This window comes from Meles meles, chromosome 4, assembly GCF_922984935.1.
Source record: "Meles meles chromosome 4, mMelMel3.1 paternal haplotype, whole genome shotgun sequence".
NCBI classification, from domain to species: Eukaryota; Metazoa; Chordata; class Mammalia; order Carnivora; family Mustelidae; genus Meles; species Meles meles.
The window spans coordinates 95,394,417-95,413,759 of NC_060069.1; the positions used below are offsets into that span (position 1 = coordinate 95,394,417).

A 19,343-nucleotide genomic window follows, 5' to 3' on the forward strand; every position below is an offset into this window, starting at 1 on the left:
GAAGTCTTGGTTAGTTTTCAATTCCTTGTCCAAAGACTAAAAGCCTGTTTCCTTTAGGGATTGCAGCTCTGTTCCGGGTAAGTGGAGCTAGGGCTGAATATTAGTTCAGGCTCATACCTTTGGGATGTTTATGTAGTATACAAATTGCACAGCCTTACATGGTGAATGAAAAAGGGTTACATAGCTTTAAGAAAAAACAACTATTAAAAAAAAAGAAAAAGAAAAAACAACTATTTGTAAAATTATTAGTTTAATGTTGGTTTCTTCAGATAGACTCTATTCCATCTGGCATGGAGTATGTTATTTTGTTCATTAGTTTATTCTCAGTAGATAACATAATATCTACATAACTGCAGATACTGGAAATTACTTGTTGAATAGTTGGGTAAGTGAATAAATATTATGAAATGGTTATATTATCCTGGGAGTTAAGAACATCAGCTTTCTGGTTAGCTCACTGGAATTCTTTAAGCTCCCAATTCCTACTCTGTTTTCTCTCATTATTTTCAAATAAATGTTTAATAGTCTTTTTTTTTTTTCAAATAAATGTTTAATAGTCTTAAACTTCACTCTTTTTACTTGCAGTTTATTGGGCTAAAGGGGAGTTTGAGATCCATGCCAGAAATCAGAGTTATAGTAAAATGATTATCGATCTCTGGCTTGCCTAATTACCAACGATTTTTGCTCAGCTATTTGAATTCAATATTTTAATCAGACCTTAAAGGGGTGAAGGTTTAAGATCACAAAATAGATACTGAGAGAGTTAAGTATTGAAAAAACATTTTCACAGATCCATGATTCTCAAGTGGTCCAGAGACCAGAAGCATAAGCATCATGTAGGAACTTGCTAGAGATGCAAAATTTCAAGCCCTACTCTAGACTTGGTGAAGTAGAATCTCTGACAGTCAGCATTCTGTGTTTTAACAAACTCTTCACTTGATTCTGATATAGGCTTACGTTTGAGAAAAACTGCATTAAAAAAAAATAAAGAGAAGTCAAGAATAGTATTGGCTCTTAAATGCTATATATACATGTAAAAGGGGAGATACACCCAGGTACAAACATAATACTTGCCATTATTAATCAGACCTAGTGATCTGTTCCTTAGTGTATGAATCAAGGAGACATCAGGAGGCATGGTTGCTTTTCTTAGTTTTTCCAAAAGTTTTTTACATAAGCTCTAGTTTCCCTTAATTATATATTATTGATTTTGTCATTCATAGGTTAAACATTTTAACTGTTTATGTCTTCATTATTTTCTACTTTTAGAGATCATAGGCTTCATGAGTTTTGTAAACCATTGTTAAAATCTTTTTTTTCAGTTACATTTTTTTTTATGGGATTGGGCTAAAAAGTCTGCATATACCTTAACTATACACCTTTCCTGATAATCTAGATACAGTAATTCCTAAAATAGGAAGAGACTGCAGAATGTAGTTTTATGTATATGTGTTGTTGTGATATTCTAGGTATAGCATTGGGCACATTCTCCATCGTGGGCTTAGAAAGAGCCCTTAATACAATACAATTATTTTTCTTTTTCATGGGAAATGAATAGAATATGCAAATAACATTTCCAATTTTCTTAAGGTAAAATAAACTTTTATGGCACTGTTCCCATGAGGATAAATTTCTTTAATTTTTAACAAATCTATGACTTAAAATCCATAAGAAATCTCTCATTCCTCAATTATGAATTATGAATATTTATATTCTAAGGTTACTACTAAAGAAGAGTGGACCCTGCCCAGCAAACCAGTTTCAAATAGGGCACTGAAGTGATAAGTGAATCTTATCACAGCCAATCATTTCTGGCCCAAGTAACTTAACAAAGTAGTCGAAACCTTCCTACTTTGAAACAATCTACTTCATTGCATGTGAAGTTCTACTCTGTCTTGCAAAAGAAGTGAGGTGGTGATATTTCCAGATTTGCTCTAACCTTAATGAAAAAAGAAACATCAGAGGCAGAAGGCTAAAAGCAAGATGTCTAATAAAAACCTACAATAATTATCATAATTAGTTATGATACTGACTTATCCCTGAGATTGGGAAGAAAGAAGAGATGTTTGCTAACACCACATATATTCAAAATTGTTTTGGAAGTCCTAGTTAAACTCTTCTTGAGAAATAAGAAAGAGAAGGGTCATTTTAATACTGGGTATAACTGGATAGAGAGTCCGAAAGAATTTACAGATTATTGGAATGTATGAAGTTTTCTGGATATGAGGTCAATATACAAAAATTAATTGTATTTTTATATTCCAGCCACAAAAAATAAGAAAAAAATTAATTGACAGCATCTAAAAACACAAAATGCCAAGGAATAACACCAATGAAAGGTATGTAAGACCTCTTAAAAAGAAAACTAAAAATTTTACTGAGAGAAAAGATGTATGTAGAACAAGTAAAATTGTTAATGGAAGTAAAATTGTGCTAATGGAAGTAAAATTGGTGCAACCATTTTGAAAAACTCAGTTGTATTTACGGAAGTTGAATATAGACATACCTTTTGACCCCCCAAATTCACTCCCAGATATATGTGAAACAAAAATGAGTTTATATTTCATTAAACATTTTACAAGATTGGTCATAACAGCTTTTCTTAAAATAGCCTCAAACTATAAACCACCTAAATGTGCAGCAACAATAAAATGCATAGATATACATACAAAGGAATATCACACAGCAATACAAATCATTCAACAGTGTAACTGAATATCATATAGATAAGGCTGAGCAAAATTAGCAAGAAACAAAAGAAGTAAATAATGCATGTTTTCATTGATATGAGAATCTAAACTTCACAAAAGAAATCTATGGTTAAAAGTCAAAATAGTAGGTACCTTTGTAGGAATAAGTGGCTGAGAGGCATGAGGGAGATTTCTGAGGTTCTAGAGACATTCCATATTGTACCTCAGTTTAAAAAGTTTACTCCCAAAGAGGTAAGACCAAGGTACACAAAAAAATTCCAAGTAAAAAAAGCAAGAGAAATAAAGGAATTAAGCATCTATTAAGTGAAAAATAAAGGGAAGCAGAGGATGGAACTAATTAAAAGCAGAAGTTAAGTTAAAACCCCCAAACCCAGTAAAACTTGCATTTACAAACCATGAGAGACTGTGGACTCTGAGAAACAAACAGGGTTTTGGAGGGGGAGGGGGGTTGGGTGAGCCTGGTGGTGGGTATTATGGAGGGCACATATTGCATGGAGCACTAGGTGTGGTGCATAAACAGTGAATTCTGGAACACTGAAAAGAAATAATAAGAAACAAACAAACAAAACAAAACCAAAAAACCTTGTGTTTAGGTTTAAAAAAAAAACCCAGAAAAACAGACTATTAACTAGCCTAAAAGAAAGATAGAACCACAATCTTTGCATATGTTACATTGAACATTGTTAGAAAATTTCCATAATGGAACATTTTTTATGAAAAGTTTTCTTTACAGATAATATGAACATACAAAATCAGTAATTATAAAGGTTAAATGACTTGATGGGAGAATTCTACCAAAGCTTTAAAATATAGTTAACTCCAATAGTATTTAAATTGTTGGGCATAAAGAAAATCCTTAAAAGAAATGTCTGAATGCAGAAAACTTATAGGGCAAGAGATAACACAAGCAATGTTAAGAAAAATATTTGGATCTCATGTCATAAAAGGTTAATTTTAATTTGTAAAGAGGCAATACAAATTGATATGAAAGGGGCAAACAACCCTATAGATCATGGGTAAATTGTATGAATAGATGATTTACAGAAAAAAGATATTTAATGAGTTCTTAAACAATTGAAAATGTATTCAATATCACTCAATGTGAGAGATAAATTGAAACTACATTGACAAATCCTTTTTTTCCCTAATAGACTTAAAAAATTAAAAAAATGATAACCAATAAACATTGGTTTATTGATGTTATTAATAGAGGGAGAGAAAATTGGAAGAATTTATAAAGGTTAGACAGACATATACTCTGACTCAGCAGCTCCAAATTTAGGAATTTATCTTATACCTGTACACATTTAAATGAAGAATGCAACAAGATTAGTCACAGCAGCGTTGTTTGGCATGACATAAATTTGATAGCAAACTAAGTGTCCTTTAATTGGTGAAATGACTATATAAATTATAGTACATGCCTGCAATTAAATATCATACAAGTATAATGATTACTTTATGTAATCAAATGGAAAGACAAGATACATAGTAAACTGAAACAAGCAAAGTATAGTGAAATGCGTATACTACTTGTGTATAAAACAGGAAGCAAAAAAGAATGTTTGTCTTTTTGATTTGTTTACAAACACAAACTAAAAGGATGAATAAGAAAATAACTTTATTTTTCAAAAGGATAGAGACAATGTATGGGGAAGAATGGGAGGGAGAATTTAAATTCCATTTCTTTTTGACATTTGAACCCTATATTACTATTAAAATTTGGATTATGGATGATAATTTAAAGTGAAATTATTTAAATGATGTAGAAAATTGAATTGAATCTTATATTGAAGATTTCTGACATGAGAAAATATCAAGGTAATATTTTAAGGAGATTAATTTTGTAACATGATATGTAAAATGAATTATAAGAGTGAGAGATGGATAGCAGACACACCTGTTAGAACATTTTTGTAATACTCTAAACGTGGAATAATAAATGCCTACGTTAGGATGGTGCCAATAGAAATACAAAAGAAAGGGTAATGTATGAGAGCATGTTTAAAATAAAAGCAGTAAAATAAAGATTAAATAGATACGATTAAAACAAAAATTTTCATGGACACAACTAGATTCTACTTAGCCTACATTCCTGAAGAATAAGGATAAACAACCAACAACTCCTAAGACAGAAAACTGAAGAAATGTCACAGTTCTAAGTGAATTTATAAAAGTTAAAATTAATTCCTTTTTAAAGTATTAAAGTTTTATACATTTGTGTGAAGTTAAAATAAAAAAACAATTTTCGATACTCTATGAAAACATATCTATAGCTCATTATCACAGATATACCTGATATTTTTGGTGCTTAAAAATTTACATGTTACTGTATATGCATTAGAGAAAAATCAGATAAATAAATTTAAAAAAATAAGCTAATTGTTCATAATCTTACCACCCTACAATTTCTACTACTAACATTTTTTGCATATCTTAAAAACTTATTCCTAGGAATATTTATACTCACATCTTTTATACATTTTAGTGAGCTCATGTTTTATCTTGATGCTTTAGTTCCAGCATGTTATCATTTTTACTTTTTTTTTTTTTCAATGAATATACATGTTTTCAAACTGATCCAGAGGTATGAACCAACTAAGGTCCAATGGTATCATATTCTCCGCACCTACAGTATATATTTCCCACTTAATTCAACTCTAGCTATAAGAGGAAAGAGTTTCTGTGTATCATTACCAATTTTTACTTAACATTATTTATCCGTAAAAAAACCTTCCTTTAAAATGTCTTTAAAAGTACTACGTTCATACCTCTGGTCTTAATTATTTGGAAGGCCAAAAATATTTTTAAAGACATTTATTTCTAATTGATTTTGGAACCAAATTTGTTTATGATTAAATTTCAGAAACTACATTACAATGACTAAAATTATGAATTTCACATTGTAAGAATTATGAAAATAAAGCAATAGATTACTGCAGTAAATTACCAGAAGACTGAAAGTTACCATTCATGTTTACCTGAAGTGGGAGACTTGCAGCGCTCAAGTTCCAGGGAAACTGGACTGTCATTTAGCTCAGTTAAACCTGAAAATGAAATGATAATAAATGAGATGAATTTTGCTAACACTTTGTAGGTAATTCCTATTCCTGAAAATTCCTTCCCCCTGTGAAAACTACTTTTGTAGTCTCATGTTATGACAATGGTTCTGATAATTTGTTTCAACAAGTGATATCAGAAACAATAAGGAGCAATAACTAATAGAGATGCAAAAAAATAATTGAACATAATGGTAGAGAAATATAAAATCTTTTTTCTTTTTTTATATGAAATAGTTACTTTAATAAATAACCTAAGTTTCACCTGAAAATAGACCAAAAATTATACAATTTATAATAGGTTTTAAAAAGGCCTAATCAAATTTTCTGCTTTCAAGAGAAACACTTACTGGCTTTTATAAAGAACATGAAAGGTACGCTACAAACTTTAAATATTATATTTAGTTATAAAAAGGTAGTATTTTGGGTTGCGGGGTGTAGAGGGGTAGGGAGAGGGTGGTTGGGTTATGGACATTGGGGAGGGTATGTGCTATGGTGAGTGCTGTGAAGTGTGTAAGCCGGACAATTCACAGACCTGTACCCCTGGGGCTAATAATACATTATATGTTAATTTTTTTTAAAAAGGTAGCATTGTATAGTACATATTAAGTGATTTGTTTGATGGTATCAAATTCCTTCTTAAAATAAGCACTACATTTTTCTCTTTTTAAAATGTTTTATTATGTCACTGTACTGACATACCCAATTATCTACTGACAAATACAAGGTTAGGCACAATAGGTTAATAAACATTTTATATTCTCATTACTATGACACTCATAAGGTATCCTTAATTATGGTTTTCCTATCCTTGTAGGAGATTCTTGTATAATTTTTCTTTGTAAATAAATATTCAGAGTTTCTACTTTAATGTAAATCCCCATACCCAGAAGTACTTAAGGGCTATTGTCAATTACCAAAACTATCTTTGTTCATATTCCTTGCCACCACCCTTTATGTAATTTGTACAAATTAAGTTGCTGTGGGTTCAAAAAATCACAGAATTTTAGAAAAGGTCTGCTGTGGTACTCTAGCCCAACTCTTATGTTTTACAGGTAAGAAACTGTCAGTTTGAAGATTTTAAATATTTAAGGTTACAGAACTAAGTTAATGCCAAAGCCTGAATAGAATTCTTCATATATTTAAGAGTCTTTTGTTAGAAGTAGGCATTGTGAATATTTTCTTCCCATATGAGGAAAATTTATCATTTTTTTCAAAATTCCTATGAGTAATCTTTGCCTACTCCATGGTCATGAAGATATTATTGTTTTCTTCAAGAAGCTTTTTAATATTCAGTTTTCATTTTTAGGACTACATTTCATCTCAAATTAATTTTGATTGTGGTGTGAAGAGATTAAGGTCCATTTCCTCCTGTATGTTTGGCCAGTTTTTTGCATCATTATTTGTTAAAAAGATTTTCCTTCCTTCATTGATTTTTATTAGTGTTTTAATAAAAAATAAATTGGGTACATAAGTGTAGGTTTCTTTCTGGACTTTCATTATGTAGTCATTGGTCTATTTGTCTATTTTTTTTCTTTTTTTTACTACCACACTAATTAATGTACATTTATAGTACATCTTGAAGTCAGGTAGTAAAATCCTCCAACTTTGTTCTTTTCCGAGAGCTTTTTAATTATTTTAGATTCTTTGCATTTCTTTTTTTTTCTTTAATTTTATTTATTTATTTAACAGAGAGATAGAGAGCACAAGTAGGCAGAGCAGCAGGCAGAAGGAGAGAGAGAAGCAGGCTCTGCTGAGCAAGAAGTCCCATGCAGGGCTTGATCCCAGGACACTGGGATCATGACCTGAGCAGAAGGCAGCTGCTCAACCGACTGAGCCACACAGGTGCTGCCGATTCTTTGCATTTCTAAATAAAGTTTAGAAAGAGTTTGTTAATTTCTACAAAAAGATATGCCAACATTTTATTGGACTGTAATAAATCCATAGATAATTTTGGCAGAATAAACATTTAAAAAATAGTCTCCCAACCCATAAACATGGTGTTCTCCCTTCATTTGAATTGTCTTTTAAATTTTTCTTTCTGTACCAATTTGCAGATTTCAGTATAGATATTTTGATCATGGGATTTTTCAAGGCTTCTATTTTCTTTTTGGTCTTCTACCTAGTTCTTGTATCATTATTCAAAGTGGAGTATTAAAATTTCTAATTGTCTTTCTCCCTTTAATTCTGTCAAGTATTGCTTCATGTACATCTTAGTTCTGTTGTTAGATGCATTGATGTTGATAATTGTTAAATCTTCTTGATGGATTGACCATTTTTCCATTTTAGATGTCTCTAATTCTAGTAACATCTTTTTTTGCTTTAAAATCTGTTTTGCCTGATATTAACTACAGCTTTTTTATGTTTGCTGTTTGCATGACCTTTTTCTATCCTTTTACTTTCAACCTATTTGTATCTTTATGCCTTCAGACAGCATAGAGTTAAATCTTCATTTAAAAAAAAAATTCTAGGGGCGCCTGGGTGGCTCAGTGGGTTAAGCCACTGCCTTCGGCTCAGGTCATGATCTCGGGGTCCTGGGATCGAGCCCCACATCGGGCTCTCTGCTCAACAGGGAGCCAGCTTCCCTCCCTCTCTCTCTCTCTCTGCTTGCCTCTCTGTCTACTTGTGATCTCTCTCTGTCAAATAAATTAAAAAAAAAAAAAAAAGTTAAAAAAAAAATTCTAGTCCAACAATCTTTACCTTCTGATTGGATTGTTAAATCTATCCATATTTAATGTTGTAATTGATATAGTTGGATTACATCTGTCATTTTACTTTAGGCTTTCTGTATGTCTCATGTCTTTTTTGTTCCTCTAATCTTCCTTTATTGCTGTTTGGCATTAAGTAAGTATCTTCTTGTGCAATTTATTCATTTCTTTAATAATTCTGCCATATTTTTGGAGTTCTTTGTAATGGCTCTAAGACAACATATACATCTTAATTTACCAAAATCTACTTCAGATGTATATTAACTTAATTCCAGGGGGATATAAAAATGTTACTCTTTTTTGGCTCTATTTCCTCCTTCCCTTTTATGTGTATTATGTTGGCATACATATTATATCCCTATGTGTTAGAAATCCAATAAATTATAATTACTTTATATAACTTTGTTTTTTATAAAACCTGAGAGAAGGAAGAAAGCAAAAATTACATTTATAAAGTTTGTGTATTAACTTTCTAATTTACCATTTCTAGCTCTCTTCATTTATTGTGATCAATCCACCTGGTTTCATCTGCTTACTCAAATACAGCTTTGCTCCCATAACCTCCTTAGTGCTGTTATGTAAAAACATATTACAGTTCTATATGTTAAAGGCCCAACAATACAATTTTATACATTTTTTATAAATGAGTCTTAAATCAATTAAGACATGAAAAATGTCTATTTACACTATTTATAATTACATAATTACCTTAATAATGTTCTTTTTTCCTTTGTGGGAATTCAAATTATCTAGTGTTTACCTTCTTATGGCCTGAGAAAACTTTCTCTAGTATTTCCTGTAAAGCATATCATTTTTTCATCTACATTTTTGAAAGATCATTTTGCTGAATATAAGATTCTTGGCTTTAGTTTTTTTCCTTTGAGCACTTTGATTATGTTGTCCTGCTTCAGGCCTCCATTGTTTCTGATGAACTGTTAATCCTACTGGAGTTGCCTCGTATGTGACAAGTCATTTTCTATCAGTTCTTCCAAGATTTTCTTATTGTCTTTCAGCATTTGTACTATGATGTGTCTGGGTGTGGATATCTTCATATTTATCCTATTTGAAGTTCACTGAGTTTTTGAACATATACGTTAATGGTTTTCATCATATTTTGGAAGTTTTCTGCCACTATCTTTTTGAATATTTTTCTGCTTCTCTCCTCTTCTCTCCTTCCAGTACTCATTATGGACATGTTGGTACACTTAAGCCACCCTAAATTTTTTTTCTCTTCTTTAGAATGCATGGTTTCTATCAGTCTACCTTCAGTTCCACCAGTTGCTGATTCTGTTTTTTACCAGTTCAGGTTGTCTGTTGAGTGCCTCTAGTGAATTTTTCTTTTCACATATTGTACTTGGTTCTTGTTTTCCTTTGACCCCATTCACTCATTTCACTCACCTTCCACTCTCTGCCTTTGGAAACCACCAGTCTGTCCTCTGTATTTTTATACTCATTTTTGTTGTTCTTTATTCTTTTTTAGATTCCGCATATAAGTGATATCATATGGTATTTGTTTTTGTCTTATTTCACTTAGCATAATGCTCTCAAGGTCCATCCATGTTGTTGCAAATGGCAAGATTTCCTTTTTTATGGCTGAATATTGTGTGTGTTTGTGTGTCTGTGTGTGGGTGTGTGTGTAACTCAACTGTATTTTCTTTACTCGTTCATCCACTGATGGACACTTAGGTTGTTCCCATATCTTTTTTTTTTTTTTTCCATTTTATTTATTTTTTCAGCGTAACAGTATTCATTCTTTTTGCACAACACCCAGTGCTCCATGCAAAACGTGCCCTCCCCATTACCCACCACCTGTTCCCCCAACCTCCCACCCTTGACCCTTCAAAACCCTCAGGTTGCCCCAACCTCCCACCCCTGACCCTTCAAAACCCTCAGGTTGTTTTTCAGAGTCCATAGTCTCTTATGGTTCGCCTCCCCTCCCCAATGTCCATAGCCCGCTCCCCCTCTCCCAATCCCACCTCCCCCCAGGAACCCCCAGTTTGTTTTGTGAGATTAAGAGTCATTTATGGTTATTGTAAATAATGTTGCAGTGAACATGGGGGTGGCATTTATCTTTTTCAGTTAGTTTTTTATTTCTTTGCATAGACACCCAGAAGAGAAATTGCTGGATCATATGGTAGTTCTATTTCTAATTTTTGAGGAAACTCCATATTGTTTTTCAGAATGGCTATACCAATTTACATTCCTATCATCAGTGCACAAAGGTTTCCTTACCTCTACATCCTTGCCAACACTTGTTATTTCTTGTCTTTTTAGTGATAGCCATTCTTTTTTTTTTTTTTTTAAGATTTTATTTATTTGACAGGGATCACAAGAGGCAGAGAGGCAGACAGAGAGGAGGGGTGGGTGGGGGGAAGCAGGTTCCCTGCTAAGCAGAGAGCCTGATGCTGGACTTGATCCCAGGACCCTGAGATCATGACCTGAGCTGAAGGCAGAGGCTTAACCCACTGAGCCACCCAGGTGCCCCTAGTGATAGCCATTCTAACAAGTGTCAGATGATATCTCATTTTGGTTTTGATTTGCATTTCTCTGATGATTAGTGATGCTGAGCAACTTTTCATGTACCTGTAGGCTATCTGCTTGTCTTTTTTTTGAAAAAAATATCTGTTCAGATCATCTGCTCATTTTTTACTTGGAATTTTCTTTTCTTTTCTTGCCATTGAGTGGCATAAATTCTTTATATATTTTGGATATTAACCCTTTATCAGATATATAATTTTTAAATATTTTCTCCCATTTAATGGATTGCCTTTTCATTTCATTTATGTTTTCCTTTGGTCTGCAGAAGCTTTTTCGTTTGATATTGTCCTAATTATTTTTGTTTTTGTTGCCTTTGCTTTTGGTGTCAAATCCAAAAAATTATTGCCAACACCCAGTCAAGGAATGTACTGACAAGACATGTATGTAAATTTTGTTCTAGTATTTTTATGTTTTTGTACCTTATGTTCCACTCTTAAATCCACTTTGAGTTAATTCTTGTGAATGGTGTAAGATAGTTCTGTTTGCTTCTTTTTCTAACTTTGGTCTCTTTGTTGATATTTTCTATTTGATGAGACATTATCATCATAGTTTCCCTTCTTTAAGCATGGTGTCTTTGGCTCCTTAAAAATTTTTCATGGCTGCTATGAGATTAAATCCAACATCTGGGCCCTTTTAGAGGCAATTTCTGTTGTCTTGTTTTTCTGGTAAATGAGTCACACTTTCCTGTTTCATTGCATGTCTTAAAATATTTTGTTGTTAACTAGACATTTTTAGGTAACATAGTACAGTAATTCTGGATATTGATTACTGATGCCCTCCCTCCCCCTAGGTTTTTGTTTGTTTGTTTGCTTGTTTAATGACTGGGCTAGACTATTCTAGTGAAGTTTATTTCCCTTCATTGTGAAGACTTTGATGTTGCTTATCAGAGGGTGTAAACTTCAGTGTGCATACAGTCACCTGGGATGGCAATAGTTTTAAAAGTGGTCTCCTTGTCTCTTTCCCTGGTCTCTCTGTTGATACCAAATCTAGCTATCAAATATCACAGTCACAGCCAGGTGAATGTTTTATTGTTTTTGACAATGCCCCAGGATATATATATTATTCAATATTCTAATCCAATTTAGGCAGAGGCCATATATGAAGCCAGTCTTCAAGGTTTGTTCAAATCTCAGGAGGGGTATTAGTTGTCTCTTCTTTGTTCTCATGGGTGAGCAGCTCACCTATGGTCTAACTGGTTACTCTTAATTAAGAAGTGCTACCAATCTCTTACTTGATTTCCACCAAATACGTTATTGGTTTTGAGGCATCCTTAGGCTTGAACTTCCCCAAATTGTGTTTCGATAAAGCTAGTTCCTTTGGGGAGAGCTTCAGAGTTCCCTGTCTTATAGACTGCCTCTTCCTCTAGGCAAAACCTCTGAGCCACTAGTCTGGATTCTGGGCAGGTGTGGTAACTCTGGCCTTCCCAGATTTACTTTTCTGGCATGAAACATTTATTCTATGAGCAAGCTGAGTGAGAGCAGTCAGGGACTCAGCATTTTGGCTTGCTATGGTTGGGGTAGACATTTTGTCCTATGACTGGGGCATTGACAGGGAAGAGGAGCCTTTGACATTTTGGCCAGACTCACCAGGAATTTGTCCTTTTCAACTTGCAGTTGGAGGGGATGAGAAATGCTGGCAACCTAAGGGCAGGAGAGGTACAAAGCAAGTTGTGGCTCAGTGTCAAAGAGTCACTTTTTGCCAAGTGTCAGATTTTTTTGAATAAATGTTTCTTTCTTTTCTATCTCCTCTTAAGACAATTTCCAGAGATTTTAAGTAATTATTTTGTTAAAAAAATAGTTTTCACTGGTTTTATGTTTTCTCTGGAGAATATGTCCATGGTGTTCCTCAAGATGCCATTTGGAAATCTATTCCGTACCTGGTATTTTAAAAATAAATACATTTCTTAATTGTTTCCTTTTGTTATGTAGAAAGATAATTGACTTTGTATACTGTGTACTCTTCAATGTTGCTAAATTCACATACAGTTTTTATAGCTTTTTGTAGATGCCTTTGGGTTTCCTCAATATACGATAATATCATTGGTCAATAAAGTTAAATATTTTCTTTGTAAACATTAAACATATTGTTTTTTATCTTGCTTTTGCACTAGGTCATCAAAGACAATGTTGAACAAAGGGACTGAGAGTGGACATCATTGCCTTGTTACCAATTTTAGTGAAAAACGTCCAATATTCCACAATTAAGCATGATGTTATTTGTAGGATTTTCATTGATGGTCTTTATTCATTTGTAGAAATATTATATTCCTTATTTTCCAGTGATTATTTTAAAGAAGTGTCAACTGATGACAATTTTTTTTTGCATGTATTGAGGTGATATAATTTTCTCCTTTATTTTGTTAATCAGGTGTTCTGCATTGATTGGTTTTCAAATATTAAATTTATATTCCTTGGATAAATCTACATTGGCAATGACATTTTATCTTTCTTACGTATGTTTGTCTTCCATTTGCTAATATTTCATATATGATTTTTGCATCTACGCTCATAAGTGAGATGGGCCTATACTTTCCCTTAAGTTTGTCAAGTTTTAATTTTTAGCATTGTGCTGGCTTCAGATAAGCAGTTAGAATGATTTCCTTTTTTTCTTTTTTCTATTCCCTGAAACTGCATAAGATTAGTGTTATTTCCTCTTCAAATGTTTGGTAGAATTAATCAGTGAAGTTATTTGAAGCCTGCAGTTTTCTTGTTGTGGGTAATTTTTTTTAAAAAGATTTTATTTTATTTTATTAAAGATTTTATTTCTTTATTTGACAGAGATCACAAGTAGGCAGAGAGGCAGGCAGAGAGAGAGAGGAGGAAGCAGGCTCCCTGCTAAGCAGCAGAGAGCCAGATGCGGGGCTCGATCCCAGAAGCCCGGGATCATGACCTGAGCGGAAGGCAGAGGCTTTAACCCACTGAGCCACCCAGGCGCCCCAATAAAAAGATTTTATTTATGGGGCACCTGGGTGGCTCAGTGGTTTAAGCCTCTGCCTTCGGCTCAGGTCATGATCTCGGGGTCCTGGGATCGAGCCCCGAATCAGGCTCTCTGCTCAGTGGGGAGCCTGTTTCTCCCTCTCTCTCTCTGCCTGCCTGTCTACTTGTGACCTCTTGTCAAATAAATAAAGTATTAAAAAAAAGAGATTTTATTTATTATTTATTTAAGAGAGATACAGAGAGAAAGCAGAGGGAGAAGCAGGCCCCTGTTGAGCAGGGAGCCCATCTGGGGGCTGGATCCCAGGATTCTGGGATCAAGAACCAAGCCAAAGGCAGATGTTCAACTGAGTGAGCCACCGAGGCACCCAAGGGTATTCAATTTTGAATTCAAATTTTTTTAAAAGATAGAAAGCTATTTATATTTTCCAGTGTGTTTGGTGTCAGTTTTTATAATTTTTTCTTTCAAGAAGTCTCTTAATTTTACCTATTCTGTCAATTTATAGGCATATAGTTGTTCCTAGTCTTTATTATTTTTAATGTTTATAGAAAATTCGTAGTAGTGCCCTCTTTTTCATTAGTTATTTACTTTTTTTCTTCTTGATCAGTCTTACTAGGGTTTTAAAGATCTTAGTAGTTTCTTTGAAGTTGTGATATTGATTAAAGATTAAGTAAAGATCTTGTGTTTTTGTTGATCTACTTTATTGTTTGCCCTCTATTTCATTCACTTTTGTCTTTATTCCCTTCCTTCTGTTTACTTTGTGTTACACTGTTCTTTTTTAGTGTTTCAACAAAGTTTAGATTATTGATTTGATATAATTTCTTTTCTAATATATGCACTTATGTTCCAAATTTTCCCTTAAGTACTATTTAAGCAACAGCTTACAAATTTTGGTATTTTGTGTTTATACTTTCAGTTCAAAAATACTTTAAAACTGGGGTGCCTGGGTGGCTCAGTGGGTTAAAGCCTCTGCCTTTGGTTCAGGTCATGATCCCAGGGTCCTGGGATCCAGCTCTGCATGGAGCTCTCTGCTTAGCAGGGAGCCTGCTTCCCTTCCTCTCTCTCTGCCTGCCTCTCTGCCTACTTGTGATCTCTGTCAAATAAATAAATAAAATCTTAAAAAAAAAATATTTTAAAACTGAGGCACCTGTTGCTTGGAGGGTTGTCTGCTTCTCCCTCTCCCCTGTTCATGCTCTATTTCTTTCTCGCTTACTCTCTCTCAAAAAAATAAATGAAATCTTTAAAAAAAAAAATCTTTAAAGTTTCTTTGTGATTTGTTTTTTAAGTCATGAGATTCCTAGTTTCTAAATATTTGGGGATTTTAAGACATATTTCTGTTAATAATTTCTAACTTAATTTTTTTTATGACCAGAAAACATATTCTGCTTGATTTCAGTCCTTTAGACTCCATTATACATGTGAATATTTGATGTCTACTTTTATTTATTTATTTATTAAGATTTATTTATTGGACAGATAGAGATTACAAGTAGGCAGAGAGGCAGGCAGAGAGAGAGAAGGAAGCAGGCTCCCAGCTAAGCAGAGAGCCCGATGTGGGGCTCGATCCCAGGACCCTGGGATCATGACCTGAGCTGAAGGCAGAGGCTTTAACCCACTGAGCCACCCAGGTGCCCCTCGATGTCTACTTTTTTAAAAAGGCATATTTTCCTTTGATTGGTGTAGGCATCTATTGACTTCAGTTAGGTTAATTTGGTGAAGAGAGTTGCTTAACAGTTTTATACACAACAATTTCTGTCTATTTATTTAATCAGTTACTGAGGAGAAATGATGAATCCCCAGCTATGATTGTAGGTTTGTCTGTTTCTTTCCTTCACTTCCTTTTTTGCTTTCTATGTTTTGAATATCTCTTATTAGGTCTGTACTTGTATAGGATTTCTATACCTTTCTGATAAAGTGATTCTTTTATAATTAGAACTGCCTATCTCCTTGTTTTGAAGTCTACTTTATCTTATAGTTACATCAGCTTTCTTGAGTTTAGGGTTTTGATAAAATTATTTTCCCCTTGTTTTACTTTCAAAACATGCAGCTCTTATAAACAACATATAGTTGGGTCTTTTTTTTTTTTATATCTCATTTCACAATTTCTGCCTTTTTGTGGGGGGCTTTGCTCCATTTACATTGGTGTTTGCTCCATTTACATTTAGCATAATATAATCATTGATATAGTTAGGTTTACATCTATCATTTTTTTTCAGTTTGCCCTTCTGTTCTTTTTTCCACTATTTCTCCTTTCTGTCCTTTGAGAAAAACAAATATATTTTAATATTCTATTTTATCTTCTCTTTGGCTACTTAACTACACCTGTTTTATTTATTTTTTTTAGTAGTTCTAGGGATTATAATATGCATCTATAATTCTCACAATCTACTTTTAATTATTGTACCATTTCTCTTATAATGAAAGAAACATAACATTATAACATTATGTCTTTCCCATCCTTTGTTACTATTGTCATATATTTTTCTTCTACATGTTGTAAACCACATAATACAGTTAGTTTTTAATTCAAAAATTAAATGAACTCAGGGATTTTAAGAAAAGACAAAATAATCTTTTATATTTCCCCACATATTTATTCTTTCCAATGTTTTTCATTCTTACTATATATCTAAATGTCCATCTGGTATTATTTCCTTCAGCTTAAAAACCTCCTTTACCGTATCTTGTTGTACAGGTCTGCCAACAACAAATTTACTTACCTTTATTTTTTAGTTTTTTTTAAATGACTTTATTTATTTATTTATTTATTTGACAGAGAGAGAGACAGTGAGAGAGGGAGAAGCAGGCTTCCCGCTGAGCAGGAAACCCAATGAGGGGCTTGATCCCAGGACTCTGGGATCATGACTTGAGTTGAAGGGAGACAAAGCATGAGCAACCCAGGAGCCCCTATTTACCTTTATATTAAAATATTTTTACTAAATGTAGAACTCTAGCTTTTCCTATTCTTTGCAGTCCATCCATCTATAGAAGGGCCACTTTTTTCTGCATCTGTGCCCAGTCACTGCATCTGTGCCCAGGTATGGAAGCACCTACAGCTTTCTGCTCATCTACGAGTGGTTCTTTTCACTCTGGAATTCATTCAATAAAGGCTTTCTTGAATCCACCACTTTTTAATATATCCATAGAAAATTATGCTTTTAATTTTATCATTATATTTATCACAGGGTTTTATTGTTATTGTCATCATTGTTGTTTCCATGGGAGTGAACTTTCATGTCTTTCAACACTTTATCTGGATCCCTCACTTTTATCTTGGAAATACTGTGAAAGCTGGATTGAAGACATGGAAGACCAAAAGAGTTAAAACTAGTGAGACTAATTAATCTATTATCGATACTAGTAGGTATCCAGTGAAATGCTCAGAGTACATGCCAAATGTGCTTCTCCCAAGATTACAGTGAGATTTCTCAAAGAGATTTCCCAAAGATAAGGTGGAGAAAGTTATGTCTGATATGTAAATATAGTAAAACAAATTGACTATACTTGGAAGATGTATACAGTGATTCATTAGAAAATATATAATAAATCCTGGTTGAGAACAGATACAGAAATTTTATGGGAAATCACTGAATATCAGAGGACAAAACTCTTTTGGTTATAGTGAATTATATCAACTTTTATTTAAAATTTCTAAGAGTATAGAGTTGACCCTTGTGTAACAAGGGTTTAAACTGTATGGCTCCACTTTCACATGAATTTTTTTCAATAAATACAGTATAATGCTATAAATGTATTCTCTCTTCCTCATTTGCTTAATAATATTTTCTTTAGTGGACTTTATTGTAAGAATACAGTATATAACACATATAACATGCAAAATATGTTTGGAAAGGCTTCTGGTCAATAGTAGGCTATTAGTAGTTAAGTTCCTGGGGAGTCAAAAGTTAAACACAGAGTTTTGACTGCACAAGCACAAACTTCTAACTCACACTGTTTAAGGGTCTCCTGTATACCTTTAATGTATCTTAGTGTATAATATGATTAAGATAGTATTTGAAGTAACAGCTTGTGAATGTTAAATAAAATATCAGTATGTTTTAGGGGACTAATACCCATGCATATAACTAGTATGCAAGTGTCTCCATGCATATAACTAGTATACACTTTGGGGGATTTTCTTACCAAATTATGATTTACCAAATAAATGCTCTGGTCTGAATATTTTCCAGTATGATTGACATTTCTGTGAGATAATTTTTTGTTATGGAATAGTATATTATAGGATGTTTACTGGCATTCTACTTACTAGATGTCAGTAGAGTACCCCTCCCCTAATTGTGAAGGCAATAAATATCTCCCCACATTGACAAATTTCCTGTCAGGGACAAAATCATTCCTGGTTGAGAACCACTACTGTTTAATTATATTGGTTTGTTTTACTTGTTTGACTCACACTGAGATCATTAAGTAAATTCTAGAAAACTCACACATATTACTAAGTAATAACTCCCCTGCCTTTTTTTCTGTGTTCATTTTGCTTAAAAGAAGAAACCTTATATTTTATCTACTACAGTTCAATGTAGTTGCTTCCTGGCACAAAGTTTTGAGGTAAAAAAATTTACACTGTAACACTGATTTCAAAAAGAAAGGAAACTTACTAAAATATAGATCTGTAAATCAGAGATATGAGAGCCCTTGTTTAACCAATCATACGTTTTTTAATTTATCCCCCATTCTATAAATCTTTCCTTTTCTTTTATGTACCTATTACAATAACGAAAGCCGCCTATTAACTAATCTTTGTACATATTTTCTGATTCCCATCCCCTATCACTTTCTTAAGGATTTTGCTCCTTAGGTATCCCTTCTCTCCCTTATCATCAATCTCTCTTTCTCTAGGTATCATTCCGTATTCACCTTAACTTTAAAATATGCTCTTTATCTAAAATGAAAGCACAAATATTTCTTCCTCTTAACCCTTTATTCCAGTCCAGGTATTCACCTATTTTTCTGCACTCCTTCATAAGAGATCTTAAAAAAGTTATCTACTTGTTCTGTTTCCTTACTTGCCATTCTTCTTTCTAATATAATTTTGGTTTCTATCCTAATACTTTTCTCTAACTACTTTTTAAAGAGTCACAGAGCAAAATCCACTAGTCATTCTTCTAAGCTTATCCTATTTTTCCTATCTGCAGCATTTGACATGGCTAACCATTTTGTGAAACGCTCCCCTTTATTTTGGGTTCTACAAGAGTCTCCCCATTTTTTTCTCTTCTCTCCGGCAAGTCCTCTGTGCAGCTGCTTCTCTTCCTTTGAAATTTAAATGTTGAAATTCCTGATGTCTCTATCCATAATCTTCCTCTTCCCTCCCACTCTTCCTCTTCTCTTCCCTACATAGGTAATTTCATCTATTCCCATGTCAGATTTGTTTA

At 33.2% G+C, this 19,343-nt stretch overlaps 1 protein-coding gene across 8 annotated transcripts in view; it reads right to left on the minus strand.

Moving 5' to 3' along the window:
- The window catches only part of STXBP5L (syntaxin binding protein 5L), a 428,205-nt gene that overhangs the window by 76,983 nt on the left and 331,879 nt on the right, over positions 1-19,343 (minus strand). For all 8 annotated transcript variants that reach the window (XM_046003923.1, XM_046003924.1, XM_046003920.1 and 5 more), the window contains one exon: positions 5,693-5,758. In XM_046003923.1, the coding sequence (XP_045859879.1) occupies positions 5,693-5,758 (66 nt within the window). The remainder of the gene's footprint in view (positions 1-5,692; positions 5,759-19,343) is intronic.